Source organism: Corvus cornix, chromosome 2 (genome assembly GCF_000738735.6).
Source record: "Corvus cornix cornix isolate S_Up_H32 chromosome 2, ASM73873v5, whole genome shotgun sequence".
NCBI lineage: Eukaryota > Metazoa > Chordata > Aves > Passeriformes > Corvidae > Corvus > Corvus cornix.
The window spans coordinates 104,501,877-104,529,851 of NC_046333.1; the positions used below are offsets into that span (position 1 = coordinate 104,501,877).

The following is a 27,975-nucleotide window of genomic DNA, read 5'->3' on the forward strand; positions in this document are numbered from 1 at the left end:
TTTATTTAAGGTTATACTCAAGAGATGGCCTGGAATGCTGTGGAATTTGAATTATGCCCCCAGCTACAGGATGCTGTAATTCTCAAAACTTCAATGGACAATCCAGAAAGCATCTTTTTTCTATCATGTCGGGTTCTAAATTAAGATTCCAGCTTTCCCATTCAGAAAAGCAAACTGGTCTCTAGCACTATGTAGTTCTCATTAGGAGAAGACAGAACTAACATTTCCTAAGGGTGTTTCTCCCAAGACTAATGTGACTGCATGTGGATGCAGAGTGCTGCAGGGATTCTGAGGCTTGCAGAGCTCTAAGTGATTTAAAATATGTACTTTGATATTCAAATAGGAGCTAAGAGATTTGATATTAGCTGTGAATATTATAATAAAGCTAGATCTGAAAGTGTGTAAATTTAAGGGGCAAAATAATACAAAAGATTTTGCAGTTACACTGTATCTCCATTTTATTTACGGAATGAACAGAGGCAGCACAGAATTTGAAAACTGTATTGAACTTCATAGTGCCATTAAACCTGGAAAAACACTGAAAATGTTGTTTAGATTTTTATCCCTCTCCTGTGAGCTATACAGATTATCGTGCAATGAGAGCAATGTGATGTTTAATTGTTTTCATTCCTCTGCATCTTCCTGAATTCTTAAAAACCAATTTGCATGTCTTTAAGACTTTTACGATGTTAGCGCAAATGACCCATGGTGAAGGAGTACATCAGGAGTCTGTAATGGAATCCAGGAGTCTGTCCAGTGAGGCCCCATCCTCTCTATCTAAAAATATACATTATAGCCCAGAACCTATAGTTCAGTGGCACTGCCATTGGCACAGTGTTCTGGGGGAAGAAAAGCTTATATTAGGGGTCCCATTTTTCGTTCTGCCTGTCTGCAGATTTGGCCTGAGCCACAGTACAGTTTCTATGACTGCACACATTTTTGCTGGCCGTAGTTTCTGTCCTCATGAGCAAAAGCCCATAGATTTGGTGTAGCTGAGCAGCTCCTGGTGTGGGAGATGAAGAGGCTTCTGAACTTACTGCATGGTGGAGCATCAGGCAGGAGGCAGTGGATCCCCAGAGAACAAGTAGCTAGTGGGGACAACAAAGGGATTTCAGGTAGAATCAAGGCAGTGAGGTGAAGAAGAAGATACTCATGAGCTATTGTAGAGAAAAGCCTGGGATCCTCTAGCCTTGTCCAGACCTTCTTCTGGTTGTTGCACCCATAAAGGGGACAGCGTCAGCAGAGCGGGAGGATCTGGAAAGTTCTCAGTTGTGTTGCATGGCAAGTGTGAAAAGAGGCTATAGCAGAACTGAGGGGGTTAATATTTCTGGCAATGCAAATGCATGAAATAAAATGCACTAATCACCTTTATTGAAAGCTGTATTTACAGTGCAGAGGAAAACTGTATTTACAATGCAATCACACTGCATTCCACCTATTAGATCTTGGACAACAGAAGTTGTTCTGATGTAATATTCAGCCACACTGATTACTCATTTTTGTGCCAGAATGCTGTGACCAAAATGAAAGAGGACAAGCTCATTTAATTATTCCTAGAGGGAATACTGTTTAATTTAGAAACAAAAAGTTGGATTTTAGAGCAGCATTGTTTATATCTATTTAAATGCCTCATGAGGTCCTGTTCTTAATTTAGTATTTTATCTTAAAGAAAATGATAAAAAAGTAACACCGTCAACAGAACAAAGAAAATACATTTCTATTGAAATGTAAGTCATTGTATGACTTTAGAGAGTCTTGGTAGATTGTCTGTCATTAAGCTGAAATATCTGTATTACATGTACTGTGGCTTGGCATTAAAAAAAAAGGAACCAGTAAAATGTTCATATTCTTGTACCGTAGCAAAGGTCAATACAGGGATTGGTCTTTCCTAGTTTCTGGTTCATGACACAATTTTTTTTTTCTCTTCTCCTAAATCTGATATAACTGAGGAAAAAAAAAATCCTAGAAATAATTTTGAATTCGAATGCTGATTTTATGCAGAATTTAGTGAGGATATTTTAAAGGGAGAACTCTGTATCTGCTTTAGTTTGAAGCTGCCGTCATCATGTCTTTGCACAGAGATAGTACAGGGTATCGGTATCTGTCTCTGTCTCTCTCCCTCTTCGATGCTATATTTATAGCATCCCCCTGGCCATAAAAGGTATGGACTGGGGCTCTGACATTCCACTGACTGCAGGCATTATTTTTGTTCTGGACCTTGAAGTCCAGTCCTTACCCCTCGTCCTAACTGCCTCTTTCTTTGCTGGCTTCATTGTTGCTGTATTTTTGTGCTATTCATCCACTTGGGGCTTTTCCATTTGCTGCCATTCATTTGGATCCTGGTAAGTGGGGTTTTTTATGCTGGAAGGCTTCAATTATTTTTAATCTGAATCTGTAATGCGAAGTTGGTAGTAGCTCCCTTTATTCATCTTAGCTCAGCAGTTGAGGGATTTGTGGATGTGAATTGAAGACATCTGAAGGTTCAGCTGTGAAATGAAAGAAGTGCAGGGCTCTTTTATTTTCACTCAGTGAAATATGCATATTGTCACAGTACTCTCAAATGAAGCATGGGTTACTGAGATACAGGAGAAGTTTGTCAGGTAGTCTCCTGTGGGCTTACAGAATGTTTAAATAACAAAAATATTTTCTTGTTGCATAGGATGTTATCTTTTCTGTGCTTACAAGAGTTTCTTTTTTTAAATCTATTTCCCTGTTTTCATTGATTGGTGGAGTAGCTCTTTAAAGAATTACACAGACTGATAAACAGTACAAGATGTAATGCCAGCAACATCTCTTCCCTTAATGTGTAGCTATGAACTATGGGCAAGTACAGAACTGTCTGCCTGCTCAGTAGTAATTTTAAATACTCAGTTCAACAGCTGATAAAATATAGCTCCAAAAACTGCAAATTCATCTAACTATGGCCACTAATATTTTTAGGCCAAGCTCAGAAGTTGTGAAGTGCTACACAGATCTTGAGAGGGAGTGTTGCCCTCACACTGAAGGGGGCTGGTTAGTGGATGCAGTCTAAGTGGGTGCAGGTAGCATGGATAAAACTTAAGAGATGGGAGTCAATCTGATAATCAGGCAGTGCTCCAAGGAGGAGCAAAGTCCTTAGAAGTTTCTGCATTACTTGTCATCTTCGATAGCATCACACTACTGTATCTGATCAGACTAATGTAACTAACTTATCCTGGCCTGTGAGCAATCCATGATGTTTCAGAGGAAATATAAAACATAACTCATAGTGTGATAAAATACCTATGAAAGGAGTTTCCTTTTACATGGTGTGAGTCAGTGTTGGTCTTTGATTTGAACCAGGAGAGCTGACTTTGTGTTCAGTGCCTGCCTTGCTATCCTTACTCCTATCACAGACTTTTACTCCTGAGAGCAGTGAAATCCCGACCTTTTATGTTTGGAAGAAAAATGTTTCCTTTGTACATTTTAAGTTGTTCTTTTGGTCTGATAAATTGTAAATGAAATGCCTCACTTAACTTCTTAAGGGACAACACATGCAGCACTTTATACTTTTGGATCACCTTTCGTACACTGAAGCCTGGAAGGCTGTGGGAATGCCTGAGCTGAATGGCTGTTAGCATTGTGGCTGTTGTATGAATGATGAAGCCAGCCAACACTTCAAATAAAGCTGGTGAAGACAAACTGTAGTACTCTGCAGAAGGAAAACAGGATGTTCTCATGTTCCTTCCCTTTCAGTGTGCAAGACAATATTCTTCTGTATGCCTTAACCTTCCTAAGCAGTGACCACGACACTTATAAATCCTAAACCTATCTCTGCAGAGCTTAAAGAGGAAGGCAATGAAGAAAAATGAAGAAAAAAAATCTTCTGAAACTAGGGAAATTAAGAGGAACTACATATTACTAGTAGCTAACAGTGAAATAAGTAACAACACAAAATACTGTCAGGTATTAGAAACAAGGATGCTAGACAGAATAATTGCATTCTTTTAGACTGACATGAAAAAATAGCCAGCATGAGGAATAAGGGAGTTAAAAAGGAACATCAGTTTTTGCCTTAGGGAGAAATGGGCTAACACTCTTTCCCATTTCTCCTTCTTCCTCAGATAAAAATAAAGTAAATGCATAATCTGGTTTCCTTGAAGTCATAGTTTCATTGTGGTCAAGATATCAGCAATTTCTTTTACATAAGGCATTTCTGAATGAGTTTCTTCCTTGCTGACTTCCTTCGACTAAATGATCTATTCAGTTATCCTACAGAGAGCATCTTCCTTGTGAGAGCCCTGAAATATAAGAAAGTTTTCCTCTTCGTTTTTGGTTTGGTTTGGTTTGTTGTGGTTTTGGGTTTTTTTTTCATAATTTGCCTTGGTTGGGGTGAATACCTCAGCAGTTGTCAAAGAGAATAGTTTGAAATTTGTTGACTTGCTATCAGAACCAAATAGTAGAGAAAAAGCCAAGGACTGAAATCTAGGAAGCTTAAAGACCAGGGAAAAAAATTACAGAATCACAGAATATTCTGTGTTGCAAGGGACCCACAAGGATCATCAAAGACCAACTCCTGCCCCTGCACAGGACAACCCAAACCACATATCTAGATTTTCATGAAGTCATGATTGCTCTCCAGTTCTGTAAGTGTATTTTATGACCAAACATTACATTGTTTTGCATTAATATGAGGAAAACAAGAAGCAGAACAATATTCCCACTGTTGTGATTGATATTAAAAAACCCCCAAAACAATAACAAACAGCTCTCACCATTGTTTTTGGATTTTCTTTAAATCCTTCTTAATATTTCCTCATTGTAGCTAATTTCTGTTACTAGTCAGCTGCTTTTACAGGGACAATCCTAGTAGCCTTGTAAGCCTAAAATAAAGAGAAAGCAAGGTTATCATATGGATTACTTGAGGCAAGCTTGCATGTCAAAGTAGAAAAGTCAGTTATAACCACAGCAAAATTAAACAAAAGCAAAATAATGACTGAATTGCTGGCTTTAAAACAAACAAACAAACAAACAAGGGAAATTCTTTCTGCACTCAACTGTCATTCCATTTTGAGAGGGGAACTACCTCTCACCTGATCAGATTTTGTACTACAAGTGACCACAAGACCATCTACCGATGTCATGCAAAATAAAACTTAAATGGGCCTATTGTCTGGAGGAAGGGTTTTGGCAGTCTTGAACATGGTATTTTTGGTTAAAAATTTTGGATTGAGGAGCATGATATTATTTTACCCATTGCATACAGACTGTATCCCTGTTTAAACTGTAAAGGTATAAAAAGCAATAAGCCCTGTTGAATTGAACCCTGGTATCACATACAAAACAATCACTGTAATGCACATTTAGAGAAAAACTGTCATCCTTCTCAATCTTAGTGTTTTAATTCACTGTTATAATAATAAATGGAACATTAAATTCAATCTGAAAATTGAATTACAAAAACAAATTAAATGTTCATATATTTTTGTTTCAGCCTTTATAGCCTTGTTGGATTTACTCACGCCTTTAAAAAAAATTTATTACTTTATTATCTCTATTGTAATTGAACAAAATTATTTACACTATCTCTGAAGAAGCCAGACATACAGAGTTTCATTAGTTTGCAGTAATACGTGAGCACATAAACCTTGAATAGTTTGCAGTAGCAGGGAGGCCAACTACAAATGAACAGACACAATGGTGCAAAGGTTTCTGATCATGACAGGTGATATGTGAGCATCTTGAAACCTGAATATGAATCTGTCTGAAAGTCTGAATCACATAATAAAAGATAACTCTAAATTTATCGCAGTTGATTTTTCAAGTTCAGTGTTAGTTTGTGTGAAGCTGTGTATTATTTTTCAGCTGTGTATTATTTTTCATTATTTTATTCCCTGCTCTTTTTCAGACGTCATCCTGTTTATTTACATTCAGAAAAGTGCAGTGAAACCCAAAATTCAAAGGCACCCATGATGTCTTTACCTTTCTACCAAAGACACCATGAGCACTATGACCGTGCGTACCGCCACAAAGCGCTGTCGTCCACTGTGAGCCAGTACCAAAAGGAGACAAAGAGCAAATCTGCCGTCTATGCTCAAGGATCTGCAGCTTACACCAGGGGCTCCGCGGCCCATCGCCACTCGTCTGCAGCGGGCTTCAGCCTTGACTCCTCAGCAGCTTACAGTCATGGATCCACAGCCTATGACCACTCTGCCATGCAAAGTAAGAGATCTGCTGCCTACAGCCTTGACTCTCAGTCCCTCAGCACCAGCTCAGCTGCCTACAGCCATGGATCTGAATCCATCAACAAGCTGGCTGCAGCCTACAGGCTGGGATCTGAAGCCTACAATTTTGGGTAAGAATATCCGTCTTCAAAACAGCATTCTGGTGGAAGTATGTCCAACCACTTCCCATTGAAAACTGTGGCAAAACTCTCCTCCTTGTCCACATAAAGTTTCTCTATAACTTGGCATTAATCTGTTTTCCTGGTCTGGTGTTTTCCCTTGGCTTTGGCAATGGGAAGGGCAGTGGTCAGCTTAGTTTGTTGGACTAATCCATGTGTGAAGGTTGGACTGTCGTAAGAATAGCACTGGCAGTGCTGATGTGGCTGAATGGTGACATATTCATGCTCCAAACTGGTTAGGCATGAGTTACCTGTGCTTCCAAGTTGTTTAGCCATATTAATACAGCTGAATTTAATATGAAGAGTTGAGACAGCTTCTGGATTGAGGCTGTCTCTTATCTGGCCAGGTTGGAGGAGTAAAAGAACTCAAAGCTCTTCATGCAAGTTTGAGCTGATGTGTCCATATATGATTAATTCTTCTTTGGCCTAATAGTTTCACTTTTGTGCTGAGTGATTCAACAAACTGAAATTTTCACACTGTGTGTTGGTTGAGGCATACTATTTCCAAAGTAGAAATAACCTGAAGTGTCCATCTTGCATAAGAAGAGCAGCTATGCTTAGCTGCCATGGGGTTTTTCAAATTTAAGATAATAAATATTGCTCAAAAAATTACATTAGCAGAATAGCCTCATATTATTTGTATGCATATATCTCAGAGATTTACAGAAATTAGGGAAGTATTAAAGTAAGATTAGGGCAGCTGTTAGCAATAGAACAAATGATCAACAAATTACAGCCCTGAACATCTGCTCGCTGTTGTATTAATGTAAAATTAAGAGTACCATTAGCAGAACTTACCAAAACTTGTCCACCAGAAAATTTAAATTTTGAAAACTTAATATCCTCCCAGGATTGTGGATAATGGTGAAATCTTGGCCAAAACCAGTGAAGGAAGGACTACATGTACCACTGTAAACAATACCTTGTGATTTCAGCCTTCCCTTGGCTTTCAGGAGGTTCAGGGTCCAATCTCTATTTGCCAGGGTTTGTTCAGGAATTTGAACCTCAGGCTGTTACAGCCCAGGTAAATGACTTTATTTAACTCCTCACTGCAAGATAGATATTGAGTTGCTGGAACGTGTCCAAAGAAGGACAGCAAAGCTGATGAAGGTTCTGGAGCACAAGTCTTATGGGGAGGAGCTGAGGGAACTACAGTTTTTTAGCCTGGAGAAAAGGACACTCAGAGGAGTCTTTATGACTCTCTACAACTGCCTGAAAGGAGTGTAGCCAGGTGGGATTCAGTCTCTTCTCCCAGGTAACAAGACAGACTGAGAGGAAATGGCCTCAAGTTGCACTAGGGGAGGTTTAGATTGGAAATTGGGAAACATTTTTTCACTGAAAGTGTGGTCAGGTATTGGAATAGGCTGACCAGGGACATAGTGGGATTACCATCCTTGGAAGTGTTCAAAAATGTGTGGATGTGGCACTTAGGGACACGGTTTAAGTGTGGGCTTGCCAGTGCTGGGTTTCTGGTTGAACCTGATGATCTTAGAGGTCTTAATGATTCTATGATTCTGTAGCTGATTGTCTTAGGCTGGGTCATATCCAGGCTTTGCTGTTGAAATAATTTTACTTGTGCAGACAATTAACCACTGAGTGAAGCAGTGAGAATCTCATTTATGACAAAAAAATAGAAAACCCGGAGGTTCTGGGACTGAGGGTTATGCTTCCAAAGGGAGCTGGGTAGGGGAAGATATCCCAAATTTCTACAGCGATGTAGTTGTGCCTGCACTCTAGCTGACCCTAAGCCAAAGCCTCCTTCTTCTTAGAGAAAAGGTTCCAATAAAAAAAGGAACTTCAAGTTGTGAAAAATCATTGTTTAAACAAACCGTTTTCTGAGTCCCAGTCACAAGCACTTCAGTTGTCATGTGAGTTTCTTCTAAAATCTGTATATTCTCATTAAGAAGAACTCTAATATGAGCAGTGTGATATTGAAGGAAATTAAATTGCTTAGTTGAGAGAGAACCTAAAATATTTCCAGGTTTCCTGAGGTTTTGCTTGAGATAAAAGCTTTTTGTTTAAAAGAGCATATTTGCATATATAATACTCTGTACAAGAGTTGCCAATAGATTGATCAGAGATAAAAATGTGTCAGCTGCAACTTCTTTATTTCTGTGATCCTGTCATTGTGTTGGAAGTTTGAGAAATTCAGTGCTGCTACCTAAGACAAGGACTCTGAAGATTAGACAGATGTGATTCCAATCTCTCTTACACAAAACTTAATTAACACAGGAGACAATATTTCTGAATGAAAATCTCAATATTTAACTAGAGTTTATGGTTAATATAGCCTCTATGTTGGTATTTATTTCTTTTTTTGCAGCCCGTATTTCTGCAATTTGCAAGAGGTAAAGTGGAAAAATAATGCAATTCTACAGTTAAATGTAGTTCAGATTTGAAGGACTTCTTGCCAAATTTGTGCTGTCTTTCCCAGATAACCCAAAACACTTCAAGGGATAATGTGGAGGCAAAAAGCATTACTCAAACATATTAGGAAAATCAGATTTTCTGTTTTCATCCATATGAAAAGAATGGTGTAGGGAAAAAAATAAAGAGCCTTCAAACTCTTTCAATTTTCTAGAAGTAGAAAAGGCCTTGAATTGAAATGCTGTATCTAAATGACCTCAACAGTAGTGTTTGCTTGAAACCAGAATTGACACACAAATCCAAATCCCAACAAAATTTTTCAGCTAACAACTGATGATTGCACATCAGTGAATATGACCATCAAATATACTTTTTTGCATAACGGATATAGTTTTGCAGAAAAACACCCTAAACCCAACAGGAAAACTCAAATACTAAGTTTCTATTCAGGTCACTTCTTATTTTTATCTAAAGTAGCTTCTGTTAAACTTACTGTTCTTGCAAAATTTAAGTCTCATCCTTTTCTGTAGTCACAGTACAAAAAAGTGTTCATGAAGCAAGAGTGTTGGCATGCAGTAGTGCTATGTGAGGAATTTATCACGGGGAGAGCAGTGGAGAAGGACTAGGAACTAAGTGACCTGCAAGACCTTGACCCAGACCCAGTTCTCTGATGTTGAAGCCTCGCTTGAGTGAAAAACGTTGCCAGAGTGTGGACACAGGCAGTTTGAAGGAGCCACAGCTTGATTTTTCAGGACAAAAAATTTTCCATGTGCAAGTGGCCTGTCCCCCACATTCCAAGTCTTCTTCACACCACAACAGCTTGAGGAAGTACAAGGAAAGAAATGAAAACTGGCAAAATCGAGAGCAAGTATGGAAGCTTGCAGCTTTGCTGGTTGCAGTTGGGCAAAGGTGCAGACCTCTGGGCTCCCAAAAGGAAGAGCGTCTCACCATGTAGAGGTTGCCTCTTCACACCCAGCCCTCCCCACCAGCTCGTGGGGCTGTCTCTAGCCAAGGACTTTTTCTTTGGCCTCAGCAGAGGCAGGAAAAGTGACATGCACTGCTTCCCATGAGGCTCTGTACAGGTGAGGGATGTATATCTCCCACAAGCTGATGTTGTGGCCATCCATTCTCTTCCCCATCCAATCCTTGGGGGCTGCCAGCATGGGAAAGCTGGCTCCTGTGGGGAAACCTTCTACAGCAGCACTGCATCCTCCATGTGCTTCTGAGAAGCTTTCAGTCCCATCTGCCAAAGTTGCTTATAGCACAACAGGCCTGTCAAACCGGACTGCTGGATTAAACTCATTTAAATCTTTTTTGTGGGAGCTCAGTGATTTGCCTTTGCTCAAACTTTCACTGCTTTTCCATATGTTATTTTCCTGTCTAGCAGTATCAGATAATCCCATTGTGTGACAGACAGATTATCTGTCACCCAAAGGGCCAGACACCTGCTTAGAGGGAAAACAGAAATTACTGGTGTGGCTCAGGCATTTGCATGTATTTTGCAGGTCAAGCAAAACAGTGAAGAAGACGTGGTGTAATTCAGGTGTACCAAGCAAAGGGAGGAGAGATGCCCTTCTAAATTGCAATTAATTAGGCTGCCAGTGAGAGCCAATGCTCTTCTGAGCAATACTGTAACCAGGATCGGGACAAGGCTGAGTAAATAATACACTTCCAGAAATATGAGAAGACCATGGTCTTGGCACTGCTTATCCTTTGGTTTATTATAGGTGAGGGTTAAGAAGCTGGCTTCCAGATGTCATCCCCAAGCTTGGAAATTGTTTTAATGAGACCTGCTACGTGGAAACAATTCCCCTTCAAATAAAATTGTTGTGGAAGCTGTGTTAGGGAATATTGCCAGCAATATTGCCTGGGCTTGTGACAAACCTGTCAGCAACTCAAAATGAATATAGTCACAAGAAAGCACTTCTCATTTTTAAAGGCTGAATTTAAAGAGTTCTGTTCTGAAAATATTTTTTTTTTCCTTTCCTGTGACTGGGTTTGCCAATCTACTATCTCCTATTTACAGTAAGTTAAAATACTGCATATTAGGAAAGAAGCAGCTGCTAAAAGAGAGCCTGGAAAATGCCTTGAGGCTAATGGAGCTTCTCCAGCAAGTGCAACTGGTGCAACCATTGTGTATACCATCATCTCTTTCTGCTTAGGACAAGATACATGATTTTGTAGAGGTATAAAAGAGCTTACATGTTCCTTTTCATTCAGGAGTGAAATAACTAAGGAATAGGGTGTTGTGGTCTGCTCCCAGAACACATTTCTACATCCACTGGGTGCAGACTCTCTTTGTGCAGTGTGGGAAACCTGTCCCTTCAGGCACAGAAACAAGGGCAGTGCCAACATGTTCTCTGTCTAAGAATAAGACATCAAAACAGAACAAAACACCTGTTTGGGATTTTCAGATGCCCTGCACAGTGTTTTCTTTAGTTCCTCTGTTGGGCTAGAGGGAAAAGTTAATAGCATCTGTTTTTTAAATCTCTACAGGACAATGCCTGTGCCTTTTACAACTCAGTGACTCTAGTGAGAAACTAGAAAAATGCTGGCATTGACATTTTAACGTGCTGAAAACCAACCTAAAGTGAGGACAGTAGGCTTGGGTCACCAACCTTGATAAGCCAGTACAGATAGTATCTGACCTGGAAAAAAATATTCATATGCTAGCTGGGCATATCAAATGAGGCTGAAAGATGTTAAAAGGTCATGGTACTGTTCCTTCCTATGAAACTAGAGAGCACTGATACCCTGCTCCTTCTCCTCTGGGGAGATTCTGTTCCACATATCAGGTAAAAGGTTGAAACGTTTTAAAATAAAGGGCAAGATTTTAGAATCTGGTTCAAGAAGCAGAGTCCTTCTTTGGGCCACCTAAATAATGTTTTTTAGGCAGGATTTGCTTTTTGTGTTGCACAGGAAGAAATAGTAAGAACACAAAAGGAAAACAGGGAAATAAACCTCATGATAGAATAGTGTTCAACCTGTTTTCTCAGAGCTCCATTTGAATATGTGTTTCTACTAGCCTCCATGTAGCTCTGCCAGAAGAGAAACAAATGATAAGATTTGGAAAGGAGAAATGTTTTCTGCTGCTTCAAATTTATTGAACTCATCTCTTGGTTTATGCAGTGCAATTCTAAAGAACATTTTGGAGTGACTTTGGCTATCTCTCTGCAAACACCAGCTGGGTGCTCTGATATGGTCATGAAGGTGAAACATTCAACTTCAAACACTTAGAGTGTTTGAGTAAAATAACAGCCATCAAATAAACAGAACCTATAACAATTTATTCTTACCTTTTCAAATAATTTTAGAGAGTTATAAGTGAAAGATAGAAAACCCCCACTACCATACAGGAAAGACATCAATAAAATGCCTAGCAGGGAGTGATGGGAACTGATATATATGCTAACTATTAATTCCCTACATGAGTGTGTAATCTGGACCTTAAATGAAAATTAAACTGACAGCAAGGCCAAACTCTCCTTTAGGACTGATGTGTTGGTCTGGAATTAACAGTGCTGTAAATGCCTGAGCTGAAATTTTCACCACATTTCAACTACTTTTATGAAAATAGAAACTTTTTGACATTTTAACTTAAGTTCAATTGGTACTGTGATCCTTCTTGATCTAGAAGCAACCAGGAATCAAGTGGCCTCCTAACAGGTTCAGCCTAAAGCTCTGAGGAAATCTAATGGCAGTCAGAGTCAAAATTCCAGGTTTGACCCATTTTAAAATAGGACAAAAATAAAAGTCACCTGCTAAGTAAAGATCTGCAGCTCCTTACAGACTCTAGTTCAATTAAGAAAAATAATGAAAATCGTTTGCCTGTGATGTTTCTCATCACTTATTTGATGAGTTCTCCTAGTGCATTTGTGGTTTGCTGTAGTGATTGCACCACATCATTCTCCAAGCCAGGAGTGAGGCCTTTGCACACCCTGTTTCAGTGTGTCTCTTCGTTTTTATTGTACTCTGCCTGGCCTGCTCCCCAGTGTTCTCTGCTTGGATTTCTGTCCCTAAAGCTGGATCTGCCTGTCTTGTACTCCATCCATGGCTGTCCTGGGCAGTGTCTGGTGTCAGAGACCAGAGCCCACAGCAACTCTCTCCTGTGGATGTGGTCTGTGCCTTGGCTGATCCAGTGGTGCCTGACAAGGGAAAACCCTTGGCCCCAGTCCTGCGATGTGCCCTCACTGGCTGTGCCTTCTTTTGCATGGAAACCAGGTTACAGAGAGAGGAGGAAGGAAGGAGAAGCAGTGTATGGTTGCTTTCACCCCCTGTACTGAGCATCTCTTGGCAGCCGTGCCGCAGGCTTGGCCATGGCGGCACCTGGGGAGCACAGAGCAATTACACTAAGAAAGACAGCGAGAGAGCTAGAGAATGGGAGACTGATTTAACAGGAACTGGGTAGGGAGAGAACTCATTCTGGGCAAAGGGATGGACACAGAGCAATGAAGGAAGGAAAGATGGGAGAATGAAAGTGGACCTGTGCCTTCTCGCACACAGTCTCAGTGGATAGATTACTGGCACATATTTTGGAAACTAAGCACTCTTCGTGTGTTGGTGGTGGTACTTTTGCAGGGATACAGCCTAAGGAAAACATTAGCCCAAGGATATAATATTATATTACATTATGCATGTGTAACATTCCCAGGGGCCCAGTGTTAGCACGAGGTTTGATATATGTGTGCAGCATGCTGTGTAGAGACACCAGTGTAAGCTATCCAGGGTGTGGGAAGCAGGTTATCCCTGGTACAGGCACGTCAGGGCTAATGAGCCTTGCTGAGAAACCGTAATTCTGCTCCTCTATCTGCACATGTAAGCAGGGAGCTCATACTGTGTAGACAAATCCCCAGACCAAAGCAGACTCACATGTGATTTTCTGTGGTGATGTTGCAAGACAGGTGAATAGGCACTTCGGGGATTTATAAGGCTGACAAATAATTAACATACTCCATAGATATGGGAATTAGAGATGTGTTGCTTTGGCAAAGGAGGACCAGGTGTTTGGAGCTTTGTTTATACAGTTTGTAACTATTTTTAAAATTAACCTAAAATGATTGCCTCAAATACACTTCATGCTCTTCAGAATCCCTCCCAGGCTGGTGAGGACAGGGGGAAGCTCTTCCTTCTTTCCAGTTATCCTTCATTTATCTGTGCTATGTTAAACAGTGTTACTTCACTCAGCTCTTCTCTTCCAATGGATTGGAGTGGTGTGGGAGAGCAGTGGGAATGACAGCACTGGTTTCTGAGCAGTGCTCTGCCCTACAATTTCTGTAGAGAGACTTGAACACATAATTACTTTGAATATATTTGCACACCACCATTTTGTTTCAGGACCACACAATTTCAGGACTGTAAATTTTGGAAAAGTAGAGATTATGAGTTCAGATACAATCTTTAGAATTACCCAGTGGACTCAGTGACTTCAGGATCTATCAAAACTGGGGATTACAAACTCCCCGAGTCCCAAACCAAAAGCTATTAAAAGTACATTGCTACCGGGTATGTTGTTTATCTATTTAGATTTAATATCAAGGGGCATCAGTGGTAAGTTTGTAATGAGATTGTGAAAAGTACACTTAGTTATGTGTTTAATAACTCTGAAACTATAGCTATTAAAAATTGTAAATTCTTGATTACAAAATAAGACAGCAAAACAATTTTAGTACTTTAATTGTATTTTGGAGTGCTTCTTAACAGCTTATTTCCTGTATTTAATAATATAATTTTTATTTCAGACTGAAAAATTCCAATTTAATGATAGAAGATCAATCCTATAAGATGAGTCCCAAAGCAAAGAGAGCAAAACAGAGTTTGATATCAGAGGACAAAGAGAATGAAGCCATAGACTACTCAGTGCCCATATTCACAGGACGGTATGTTAATTTTCATTTTGTTTGGTATCTTATTTCTGACATTTTATTAACAAATTATAAAATAACAAATCCATTAATCTGTCTTTATACTCATGGATCTTATGGTGATAGTTTGCACTTCACATGAGTGATAAAAAGACAAAGAGAAGTCAACTGACTGGCAGTAAATCCGACATTGATCATCCAGAGCCAGGACAAATGAACCCATGGGTCTGGACTTTGTTTACAACACATCGTCAGAGACACTTTCTATGAAATGAAAATATAACTCTGCTTATATGGAACCTGGCAAGCATGTTGTCCACATTATTTAGCTTATTATTTTGGTTTGAAGTCTTGTTCTGTAATCAAATGTCTCTGACCAAGCATTAAACATAGAGACAATGAAACAACATGCTAATGTCTTGTCTTGGCACAGGGAAAACCTGGAATAAAACCAAATGCTTTCTCAAATCCATTGTAATGATTCATACTGATCTCACGTGTTGGTGGTATTTATTGCATGGTTACTACTGATGTAATACACCTTATTGCAGAAGTGTTCTCAGTAAAGCTGAATGTGAACTTTATGTGGAAGCCAGAACCAACATTAGCAAAGAGGTCCCCAGGCTCTTTTTGGGGTATGGCATAGTGATTTTAGTAGGAGTCTCCAGCAGTTCCAGCATAGTCACTTGTTCAGATTAATAAATACTGGGGTGCAGTGTGGAAAACTGGTTCCTGGTTAGAGGCCAGGAGAAAATTTTCTTGTCTACCTGCAGCTGAACAGAAACCTCCCTTCAACTTGTCTTTCCTCTGCAGCACGGCATTTTTCAGGGGACACTTCCAAGTTGTTTCTGGGAGCCAGTGCTTTTCTGTCTACTGCTTAATCAACAGCCAATGGCACTTCTGCTTTATATCCAAACTTGTGGTTTCATGTGAACTGAGTTCCAACTTGTGAGTGGAGGATGTTACTGCTCTGGCTTTTGGAGCATTTGTGATGCTTTTATGATTGGACCAGTAGTTTTGGTTTTTATTAACTCCCTCCCACTATCTTTGAGTAAATTTTTCTCATCCCTTGTACATTCCTGTGTTGGATTCACTGCTCTTTAATCAAACCAACATTAAGAAACACACTGTTGCCTTTCTAAAAAAATGTTTTGGAGTTTCATCTGTATCTTCTGTGACAGAAATGCATAAAAATGTGACAGTCTCACACAAAACTTGAGATAACATATTCTCAAGGCTCTTCACTACTTTTGCACCTCAGCCGGTGTTTATACTTATGTAGCAGCTCACCATCATCTGTCTCCCATGCCCTCAAGCACAAATATCATTCCTTTTCATTGTATCTTGAGTCTACACAAGTAAAATGTATAGTGTAGGGCAATAGTTGAAAAGCACAACTGTTGATTAATACTGAGCTTTTTTACAGGCCTCTGGGATCTTAGCCCATCATGTTAACATCTTAACAAATCTTAAGAAATAATTTAATTTTGGTTTTTAATGCATAAAATAATATCAAACTCCATGTGATGGTGCATAGTTTCATTTATTTGTGTCTGTGCAATATTTTGGGATCATACATTAAAAGATACTGTCAGATTCTTACAACACTGTTATTCTTTTTTTTTTTTTTTGTTGGTATCAATCTTACTTTTTGCATACGGCAATTCAGAAAGTTGTGTGTGCTTTTCTGCCACTGAAATGATCCAGAAAGTTTTATTTTTGTTTTGGGATTTTTTTATTTTTTTTTTTTTTAATTAGTTAAAAAGAGCATATGATGGTTGTTAGAGTGCTCAACTCAACATGGCATGAGATGGTATCTGGTTTAGGCTTTCTTCTGTTGGTATCATGCTCATGACCACATGCCAAGACTGCAGAAGTTGCATGCCACATTCCTGTCAGATATTTATTTTTGTTTGAAGGATAACAGCTGAAGCCCATTGAACCATGTGCATGCTGTATGTCATTCCCAAATTCCCCCGTGAAACTGATGTGTTGTTTCCCATGGGAAGATAGCTGTTAAAAGGAATAGTTATTTATAAAGATCATCTCTCCATGGGTTGGTTGGAGCTGGGTGACCTTCAGCGATGTGTCACCATTTCCATTATTTAGTTCTACTTCAGAACCCTCAGGTTCTGCTGTAGAAAAGCTACTTTTCTCAGATTATTCACTTTGCAACTGATCCTCTTAAACACCTGGGCTAATCCTTGCAAGAGAAAATTATGGACAGCCAGACAGTATTCTAGACAATAAAACACCCAGAGCTTAATGAAATGCCCTAAGTGCTGAAATTACTGAATGTGGCTCATGGAACTATTTGCAATCACTAATAAACCTATGCCAAAGGACTGTAGTTGGTAGATACCCTTAAAATTATATTTTGTGTGTGCCATTCAGAGTTGCATTGGGTTGCAACTGTTTGAAAAGGGTTTTCTACTGAAACCCTCGAGACTTGACTGTAAAATCAATTCTTAAATGGTATGGTTTGCTGGTTTAGTGCATTTGTCATTTCAGGGAACATGTTTCTCTTTGATCTGGGAAGAGTATAACAGGGAGAAATTATTAGAAAATCTAAATATTTAATACTGTTGATCAAAAGCATCTGGGGATTACAACTGCAGATGACTAGGATGAGTTCTATATTAGTCAGAGGATATTCATCAGTTCCCAAAAGATGCTTAATGCCTTGAGAAACCAGTCCATACTGTGAAGTTGCTGATACCTTAACTACTGTAATTAAGGAGGAAATAGTATCAGTTTGCCTTTGAAGAAAAATGCCATGGATTAATTTAAAATGAATGTAGATAGCTATATTCATATCCATATTCATTAAACTGATTTTTCAAAAACCTCCTCCATATATCTGCAGCTTCAGGTGATATTTATGGGGGCATGTGCCTAAGTGGAAGGAATCTATCGTTCCACTGATTTTTTAAGGATCATCCTCTTAAAGCAGATTGAAACACAGGAAGTTGAGTTTGAGGGTGGTCAAAGCTCTATACTCTTAAGTAAGATTTTTAGTCTTTCCAGCAGTTTTTAAATGTAATTAAGTTTACAGCACATTCCACTGCTTGACTGTCTTACATCTCACTGAATTGACTTCGTAGATAAAGGGCTGGACAGTTAATTCTGAGCTTAATCCAAATTTTTTGAGTATTGAGATCTGCTATCAAATGCAATCTTAAAGAAAACAGAAAAAACATCATTCTTCCTAGTATTTTTGCTTTGTAGTAGTAGTAAGTGTTTTATGATAAAAGAGAGGCTGTGCTTGAGTGCACTCTAGAAACAGAGGTGATGTTTCTATAGTGCTTGCAAGACGGGCACTTAATGAGAATTTAAACAGAATTTGACTTCAGTGTGCTATCTAATGTTCCCTTAAAGTTACTAAATTCACCAGGAGGATATTAATGCTTCTTCTTAAGTCAAGGAATGTCGGTGCCTTATTAAAGAGATGGGACAGTCATGGTTATCACGATTTATTACTTGAGAAATCAAACAAGGCATCAGTCTCAGAGGCCGTGTATTTAGTAACAAGTCGCCCTAACTGAAGACAGTCACAACTTTCAAAGTTACATGGCAATTTATAACTTTTTGGTCCAATAAGCAATTAACACAAAGCTTTGTTTTGACTTTATAACCTGTCACCTTTGGTTCTTTTTATTGCGTTGCATCTGTTCCACAATCAATAACTTGCTAGCTCACATACACACATATACTTCTATTATAACATCTAAATTCTTAACTTAAACTATAAAATCACATTACTATACTTAAAAACCCTTCACCATATCACCCAGTACATACTCTTACTTATAACTATAGAAACATAAGTTTATAATCCTTCTGCTTAACATCTGTGTACCTTTATCATTACATCAACCCAAGCTCTTTCCAGGGCTGTAAATCAAACTCATTAATGCCTGTGGAAGTTTCTACTCCCCTGTTTCTCAGAAAGGAGCTCTCACTGTATATGTACTACTACAGCAGCTGTAATGTCCTGACAGTGCCAAAACAATACGGTTTTAATGGTACATCCACATGTGAGTATGGAAACAGGATTGCACCCACTGGGAGTTCTTTGTGTCTCACCTCTGTACAAAGCCTGTAGAGGAGGCTTCAAGAAAATCCTTAATTATCTTCCTGAAAGCAATATAGGATTGAATTTTCTATGAAAGAAGAGAACTTTTTGTTATCTACAGTTATATGGGGGGGTTTATAAATCCCAAATGAGGACATTGTTATACAGCTACAATTACCTCCTGCCCCTTTGGCAGTCTTGGTATGGACACTGCAGCTGTAAGTTAATAACTGAAGATCTGTGGCTATGCCTTACACTCATCTTTATAGTGATGGAGATGAAAAAACACAGTAGGATCATGGTTAAACTGAAAATGTGTATGGCATGTTTAGAGGGAGAGGCACTGAAAATGGCCAAGACTTTTGACAGTGAAATACTCAGTCTTTCTGCAGAACGCCTTCCACGTTTCTGCTTTGAATACATATGAGACTGTAGTAGCAGAAGAGTGTTGGCCTCTGTAGTGGCTAATTTGGTAGCAAGTACAAATGGAACATGTTCTCAGCATTTACCAATGGGATTCTGCTTTTTAAAAACTCTTTCAGAGAAGTGAATATCAGTGGTATCACAGACACTGAAGAAGAGAGAATTAAAGAAAGTGCTGCATATGTTGCCAAGAGGAACCTTTTTGCCACAGGTGAAGGAGTTAGCGTCAGCAAGGTGGCCAAGACAACTTCTGAAGAGGAGCATCATGAAAAAAAGTCAAGGAAAGTAGCGATCCGGGAGTCTGCTGAACGTGTGGCCATGAAGAAAACGGTAAAAGAGTAGCAATGAACACTTAAGCTGCAAAAGAAAAGGAGCCTTTTTTTGTTTGGTGTTTGTAAAGTGCCTAGCACACCAGGGCCCTGACTTACTCCACAGGCAATTGCAATAATGGTAGTAATTAACCAAAGTACTTTCAATGGAAATCTTTTGAATTACTTAAAAGCCTTGTTATCTAGGTATCAGATGGATAAGGAAAGAGGCACTATGCCTGAGGCAGACACCAGGAATGTTTCTGTTGTGCTGAGAGAAAAGGACAGAGTAGGGGACCAGGGAAGGCTCTTTGACCATGCCCACACCTTCATGAGGCAGCTGCTGGGCAAAGAGTAAAGGTCCCTATATATATATATATATATATATATATATATATATATATATATCTTGGTCGTAAGTAGGTGAATGGGTAATTTCTGGACTTTTATGGCCTGAGAACAAGCTTGTACAAAGTGTCCACTCTGGAGTTTTAATCATTGGGTGTAAATTAGGTGTAAATTAGGGAGGAACATCTGGAACTGGATCTTTAATTGTGTGCATTATTGTCCAACTTCTTAAAAAATAATACTCAGAGCATAGTTACAAATATGTTGTGACCAGACTGCCAGGACATGTAAGTGCAAATGTATTTCTTTATTTCTATTACTATGCTACTTATATTACTATGCTATACTATTACTATATTTTATTATTTATTGTTTTAAGCAGAAGAATTGGTGATATGCTTATAAAATATCCTTATGACATAAGGTTGGAAAGGGTATAAACACTTCCAAGGACAAGGTAAAAAATTCAACATCATCTCAAAAATTGAGAAACAGTAAGGGTGAAATTTGATAACAACCAATGGAAATTACTACACACAGAAGGAAAAGATCAAGTAAATGACCAATGCCTGGCTAAGTAGAAGTCTCTCAGGATCTGAGAGTTATAAAAGGTCACAAATTTAACACCAGTCGATTTAATGTCAATAAATGTTATAATTTAATGTTGTAAAACAAATGCCGATCTAGAGTATTATCAGTAACACATAAGGAGCAGTTATTTAATTGTGTTGGAGTCTGTTGGACCTATGATAAGGAACAGTCACTGTCTGATGAATGTTGAAGACAAATAAAACCTGTCCAGGACTGAGAAACCATTGTAAAGAAAACTGGTATTGCTCAGTTTATAAATGTCCTCTTTTAATAATCTGAATACAGGGACCTATAATTCTCCATATTTGTAAAAGTTAAGGCAGAAAATAAATAGTTTAGTTTGCAGAAAGTCAGATTCATATTGGGAGTTTTTTCCAGCTCTGTGGATAGTCAAGCAGTTGAACTAATTACCTGGGAGGATGAAAGAGGAAAGGTTTGAGAGCAGTTCTGTCAGAGATGATCTAGGCATAGACAGTCTTGCATTACAGCAAAAGTACAGAAGACATCTGAGTTTCAGGCCTATTTCACCTTCACTCTGTATTTAAAATAATAAATAGGTAATTAAATGTGGAAAATTATTTTATTTAGAATAGTTTTGAGGGGAAAAGCCCTCTAAAATCAAATCTAGTTATTTTGGAAGGAGAACTTCCAGAAAATGAAAACTTTGTTTTCTGCGTCCAGGTGAGATAAATACATTAAGTATGTCTGTTTGGACTTTTAAATAAAAATTGCAGGGGTTTTTGCACTTTTTGGGGGGGGCAGAGGGTGTTAATAATTTCCGCTTCTAATTGCTGTTATAATCAAATTTATAATAAAATGTTTCTTTTCCAGCTAGAAGACACTCAGGCATTCCATAAAAAGTTGAATCAAGATAAACTCTTACATCCTCCTGAGTTTATCATTGAGCCTCGTTCCCACACTATCTGGGAAAAGGAAAATGTTAGATTTAATTGTTCCGTGGCTGGCTGGCCAGCACCCCGTGTTACATGGTAAGTTTGTATCCCTGGCACTGAAAGGCACCACTTACCAGAATCTGAAGTCATCTCAGTGAATGTAGTCATTTTGCTGAAAAATATAAGTTAAATTAAAAAAAAAAAAATCAGGCACTCATGACAGGCCTGTCTAACACCTTTCAAGTCATATTGTACAGGAAAAGAACAAAATATTAAACTGAAGTAATAATAATAACAAAAATAATTATATATTGTTGTTATAGTAAATTAATATAATAATATTTAAAATATTTTTGTGACAGCACTAGGAATACATAGATTTTTTTTTTATTATTTAGTAGAGACATCAAATATATTCCTTCTGTCAATGATTAAGGAAAAATAATAGTTTAATGTATCATACTATCTCTAGCAATGTTTTCCAAATAGTTGTCTTTAGTCTATAAATGACACTAATGTCCCTGAAGCATTAAAGCAGGCTTTGGTCACTAGCAAACTTCTTGGCAGCTGAGCAGTTATAGTACTGAATCTCCATGAAACTGAAATCCCCTGGAGATGCTGTGAAATCTCAATAATGGTGACGTATTCATAGCAGACACATCGTCAGTGTTTGAAGTCAATGATGTCAGGTAGATCTGGAACCATCCAAATAAGCTGAAAGCTTTGCAGTCTCTTGGAAAATTTTACAGAATCACAGAATATGCTGAATTGGAAGGAAAACATCTAGTATATCAAAATGTTATGTGATAATCATGTATGGCAATTTGCTAATTGAATTGCTTAAGGGACTCTGCATTTATTTAGGTCTTAAAAACCTTAATCTCAGGGCTTGTCAAAAATTGCTACTAAGAGGTGTGTTAACAGGCCAGAGCTGAGTCCACAAAGTCACTGATCTCTCTCCTTAGACTCTGACAATTGATAGCCAGGCTCTGCATGGGCAGAGTTTTCCCATCCTGTAAGGGTTGCAAGTGCCCTGTGTTCACGTTCCTCCTGGAGAGGATTCCAAACAAACCCTTCAGATCTGGTCTCAGCTGGATATAAGCAATGGTCAGCTACGCTCATGGCTGTAATCGAGCTCTGTAACCTGAGTCCTACCCAAGAATTCAAGAGCTGGGTCATTTTCGCTTTGGTTGAGATTCACCTTATCCCCAAAACCTGACATGGTTAAACTGAGCCTTCAGCTGTTTGCCGTTGCTCTCACTGTGAAACAGTCTTTCATCTAAGTGCTAAATGTGGATGGTGGAAATTAATACATCATTTTACTGTACATCTGAGTTCCAAAGGGATTTCAGTTTGCCACAGGCTACTAATGGAAAAATAAAAAGAAGAGTTCACATCCATTTCAGCACGTGTCTTTGCTCTAAGATATAGAACAGTGCTGACCTGGATCTGTCAGCTTTCATTCAGCCCTACAAGCAAAATGTCAGTAGAATATTGCAAGCAGTCATTCTTTGTATAAGCAATGAAGATCTTTTCATGCTGTGCCTGAAAAACTACAAAGCTTTATGAACTTTCTCTAAAGAAAAGCTTACTGCCTGATGCAGCTGTTCTGACTCCCTTGGAGAAAAAAAGCACATGGAAAACCCAGGACATTTGAAACCAGTAGCAGAAAGCATAAACTATCAGTGCCTAATGACAGTGGGAGGTCGCAGTCCCACATTAGCTAATGACTTGGCTGCTCTGGAATTTGCATTTCCAGAAATAACAAGTGGTCCTTCTAATACGAGCCCCATTCTTTCTACAGATGAATATAATTAAGCAAAAATTGAATCAATTAATTTTTACTAACCTGATAATGAAGACAAAAGAAGTGAAAGTCTTCTTGCTACTGGCATGACTCAGTTAAAGCTTGTTTCTACACAGCACCCTGTGCTGCCAAACAACTTGGCTGCCATAGGATCCAAGGGTTGCCCAGCCCTTTGGAGGAAATATAAAGATACTGTGGAGTTAAGTCCTGTTTACAGGATTGCATATTCCCTGGAAAATATTACAAACTGATGGCATTATTTGATTTTCTAAAATATTGACACACTGGATGTAATATAAAGATGCCCTGATGTTCCCAGGCAGATTGGTCTGGGGGGCACCAGCTCACAGATGAGGTGAAGAGTGGTGCTGAATGTATTACTCTTGCTGGGTTCTTGTATTATTCTTTGCCTAAGCCAGGATAATAGATAAATGAGGTCAGGCATCTCTGCAAATGATTGATGTGCAGAATAGAGAGTACTGCCCTACACTGAGCCCCTTTTCACAGACATTTTGCTGAGAGGAAGATCAGGATGAAAAGCATTGGGGTTTATGGTCCTTACTTAAATGCTTGGAAAACTCCCAGTGTATGACTATGCCCAAATATTTGCAGCCAGGGAAATATTCTTTACTGTACAATGCTGATGGTGCTGAAAGACAGTTTTCAGATTTATTGTGGATATAGCTTCATCTTGAGATATATTCAACTAATAATATTCTTGGTGCAAATAAAATCATTAATTACTGATTTCTTTGGTGAAGTGTAGCAAGCCACTGGCACCAGACTAGTTCCCTTTCCTGACTGAAAATCATGAAAGGTTTAAAATATAAAATCTGAAATTTAGAAGCAAACCTCTTTGTCTAGTTATCTGTTGTGAGGAGAAAGATTTGTTTAAACTACGTCAGAGTAAAAGGTGAAGATACTTTTATCTATCATCCTTTATCATTCCACTTCCTTTATATATATATATACCTTATGGAGAACAAGGAAAGCTATGCTAAAGTAGGACACTCTCTTAGGAAACATTTTTTCTTTATGGACCTGAAATCAATGCCAAATGTACTGAATACAATTCAGAGGGCAATTTCTTTATTAGACTTCTATTGCCAGTTTTTTACATATTTCCAATGCCTGCTTAAGACAGGATTCACTCAAACATTTACTTGATTACACTATGTATTGTCCAGAATGAGTGATATTTTATGCAACAATTGAAGAGGAAGAATTTCTCATGCACCATTGTTCTTCCACTATGTGAGTTTCAAGCTGTCTTATATAAATTCTGAAATTAACAGTACCAGCTCACTACTGATCATTCATACTGGTTCATTCATTCCTTCAAATGATGTATGGGGAATTTTGAACAGTAAAGTTCTCCTATCTGTGCCAGAAAACAGTCAAAGTGTATGCCAGTCTAACTCTGTTAAATTGCAAGTAAACAAATAAGTTAAATTTCTATCTAACATTTTTTGTGTATATGAAGGTTTTAAAAGTAGGTCAAATATGCAAACCAAACAAAATGTTTATGATAGCTAGTACGAAAGGAGGCTACAGAATTTTTATTTGCAATTTACAAAACTCTGAGATGTTGCTCATGAGACTCCTCCTTTCCTTTACAAGTACTAACATGAAGTTCATGGTAATATGAACTGATTTTCATCCCACTCGAGACTATTTTCTTCTTTTAATTTGAGAATAAAATCTACCTGGGGCAGGTCAAAGAGAAAGAGAGAAAGGTTACACTTCCAAAGATATTTAATGTCTTCCCAGGGAGTTAGAATACAGTTTATCTAGGAGAAGCATGCAGAAGCTGATGTTCTACTTCAAATATCAAGCACTTGACCTTGTAAAGCATAGAATGACTTCTCTTTGTGACATACTGCTTCTTTGCTTTTCCATAGGTACAAAAATAACGTGCCCATTGATGTACAGGCTCACCCTGGCAAGTATATCATTCAAAGTCGATATGGGCTGCACTCCCTGGAGATTACCGAGTAAGGAAATATTTAATAATTTAACAAAAAGCTTGATCTGAAATGTTGCTGTAAAGTGAGACCTGCAAAATGTGAACATACCTCTTGGGGATCAAGAGATATCAAGTCAGGTGATATCAGCTGTGGTGAATGCTGTCTACTAAATGTTGAAGCAGTTCTAGGCTACCTCAGTAGAGGACATGAAATTTACCTGAGCTATTTATCTGGATTATTTATCTGGATATTCTATTCATGGCTGAGTCAGAAACGTGGGACATTTATGACTACTTTTTCCATCTGTCTGGTGATGAGTACAGTTAAACATGTAAAAACATGTGAGTTAACTGTTTTTCAAATATAACAAAACTTACAATTCTTACTGACATGAGGAACAGAACTGAGATGTCCTCACTTACACACAAGAAATATCTTTAACAGTACTCATCTTCCAAATGGGAAATTTTTGCACTCACTTTGCATTACAAACATTGCAAACATGAGACCTAATCAACAACAACCTGGATTTGACAACTGATATACTGCCAGGTGCCATTTGAAAGTATTGTTTGAAATCTACCATTTCTACAAGTTCCATGTTAGGCATCACTTCATAGAAGACAGTAAATTAGACGTTAATACTATCAGAGAGTTTTTCCTACTTATACTGCATTCCCAATTTCAAATCTGTGATTTATTTTAAACACTGAGGTTTAACACTGAGAAAAACTTAATGGTTACAATCCATCCAGTGTTCAGTGTCCAGTATGTCTGTCTCACAGGCTTTTACTTCATAGATTTTACCCAGATTTCTGAGGGTTTCCTTAATCTAAAACATTGGAGAGGCTATGCCAAGGAGTAAATGGGTGCTCTGCCTAATCATTTCTATAATTTCAGGTGTGAATTTGATGACACTGCCCAGTATCATGCCTCTGCTATGAATGTTAAAGGAGAAGTTTCTGTTTACGCTTCCCTCGTGGTAAAGAGTAGGTTGCAAAATATTTCCTTCAAGGTTTTTTTTTGTTAAGATGCACATTACCAGTTTTGCTTTTGTGGCTCACAGAGCCTTTACCTCTTGGTGATAGTGACCAATTTTGTCTTTTTCTGTGTAGGGTACAAAGGAGAAATTGATGCAAGTCTTTTGCATTCTAGAAATCTTTCCCTCTCTCCATGTAAGTTACAATATGTTTCTTTGACACTTCCATTTATAGCTGTGACATCATGACACATGACTAAGCAGAATATTTAGTAACATTATTTTAAAAAGAAGCAGGTCTGATTTACAAGGGTGTGGAGCTCTACAATTTCAGATGGTGTTAGCCTCACTAGCAGGGGAAAATGGCATTGCCTTCTAGGTCTGTTGGCTTATATAAGAAACATCCTGTTAATATTGTACTTCATTATGAAATAGAATCTGTCAGAGAGAGAGACACTTCCTCTTTTGCAGTATGTAAAACATGGCATGGGGAAGCATGAGCCTACATAGAGTAGGTGACTTAATTGTTGTCTGCTGCTTATCTGATTTCATAAGCTGTGAAAATGCACAGAAAATGCATAGAAAAGATTAAATACTCAGAACCCAGTGAGACTATTTGGGATATATCAAGGTAAAAACTGTAGTGCATTTTACCTGAGAACCTCACATTTTAACAATTTTGCATCCATGCTTCCATGGTGATAAGAAAATCCACCCATGTATGCCAAGGGGGTGAAAGTGCCCTAGGAACCCCATGAAAGGTTTGACAGATGAGACTTCTAGACTTAGGATCCCAGATATTCTACAAAGGCATACTAGCTGGCATTTATATACCAAAGCTCTGAAATTATAGATACAAGATTATGTACAGCATTGCATAATGCAAGGCCATGTATTTCCAATAAAATTTGGGATCTATCACTCGGTTATGAGAAAGAAAGATCACGATTTGCATATATTCATTGATTACAGGGAGAGTTATCAGTGTAGGCTAGTTGCATAAAAGGAAAGTGTGACCTTAGGTTTTATCAGCTGAGCTGCTTTCAAAACAAACATGGAAGCCCCTCTGCCATGTATGTGAGGTACAAATGAAAGGCATTTCGGTATTCTGTCTGGAAAACTGCATAACTTGGGACACACAGCATTAGGAGAGATAAATTCAGGAACAAGTATAGACACAGGCTACCTGAATGCCTGGGGGATTGGAGACCTAATTTTATATTGGTAGTAGTCCCCACAAAGGCTTACTAGCCTACAAAAACAAAGGCTGAATGGACACATGACTGCTCTGAGATAGAGCGAGAAGTTTAAATGAGAAAAGAGAAGAACCATATAAGCTAAAGATCAACTTGACCTGAATAAATAATTAATCACAAATAGAAATCTTTTTAAGTGTATAAATCAAACCTTATGATAAAACACCAGATTTGAAATTTTGAAAATTCTGAAATTAAATTCTGCAGAAGCCTCTCCCTGCTAAAATGAAATCAAGGTAAGAACTAGAATTGTATGACTAAAGAAATAGTTGATTCTCTGTGATAGAAAGGGCTTGTATTATCCAACACTGCAATTATCTCTGAAGATGATGACTTAATATACATATTGTTCCTCTTTATACCTTGAACTTTACGTGGGACCATATTCATAATCACTGAATACTTTTTCTTCCTACTCTTGTCACAGAAGGAAAGAAAACCAGATTTTTTTTCTTTTATACAGTTGCCGTTACCCCTCATGGCTATGCTTCCAGGTTTGAAATCAGCTTTGTCGACAAGTTTGATGTAGCCTTTGGGAGAGAAGGCGAGACAATGAGTCTGGGCTGCACAGTTGTAATCAATCCTGATATCAAGCGCTTCAAACCAGACATTGAGTGGTACAGAAATGGTGAGAATGTTTGACAAGAAGAAATACAAACTTCATTCATGTAAATCTTTACTTATTTCAGCTCATGTCAACGTTATGATTTGGTCATCATTTTCTCAGGTTTTCCAATGG

General features: G+C 38.4%; 1 protein-coding gene across 4 annotated transcripts in view; it reads left to right on the forward strand.

Moving 5' to 3' along the window:
* The first annotated feature begins 2,212 nt into the window (after positions 1–2,212).
* The window catches only part of MYOM1 (myomesin 1), an 80,775-nt gene continuing 55,012 nt past the window's right edge, over positions 2,213–27,975 (forward strand). For all 4 annotated transcript variants that reach the window (XM_019284084.3, XM_019284085.3, XM_019284087.3 and 1 more), the window contains exons 1-9: positions 2,213–2,342; positions 5,867–6,313; positions 14,467–14,604; positions 19,207–19,417; positions 21,166–21,323; positions 24,936–25,028; positions 25,902–25,990; positions 26,117–26,176; positions 27,700–27,864. In XM_019284084.3, the coding sequence (XP_019139629.2) occupies positions 5,928–6,313; positions 14,467–14,604; positions 19,207–19,417; positions 21,166–21,323; positions 24,936–25,028; positions 25,902–25,990; positions 26,117–26,176; positions 27,700–27,864 (1,300 nt within the window). In that variant the 5' untranslated portion in view covers positions 2,213–2,342; positions 5,867–5,927. The remainder of the gene's footprint in view (positions 2,343–5,866; positions 6,314–14,466; positions 14,605–19,206; positions 19,418–21,165; positions 21,324–24,935; positions 25,029–25,901; positions 25,991–26,116; positions 26,177–27,699; positions 27,865–27,975) is intronic.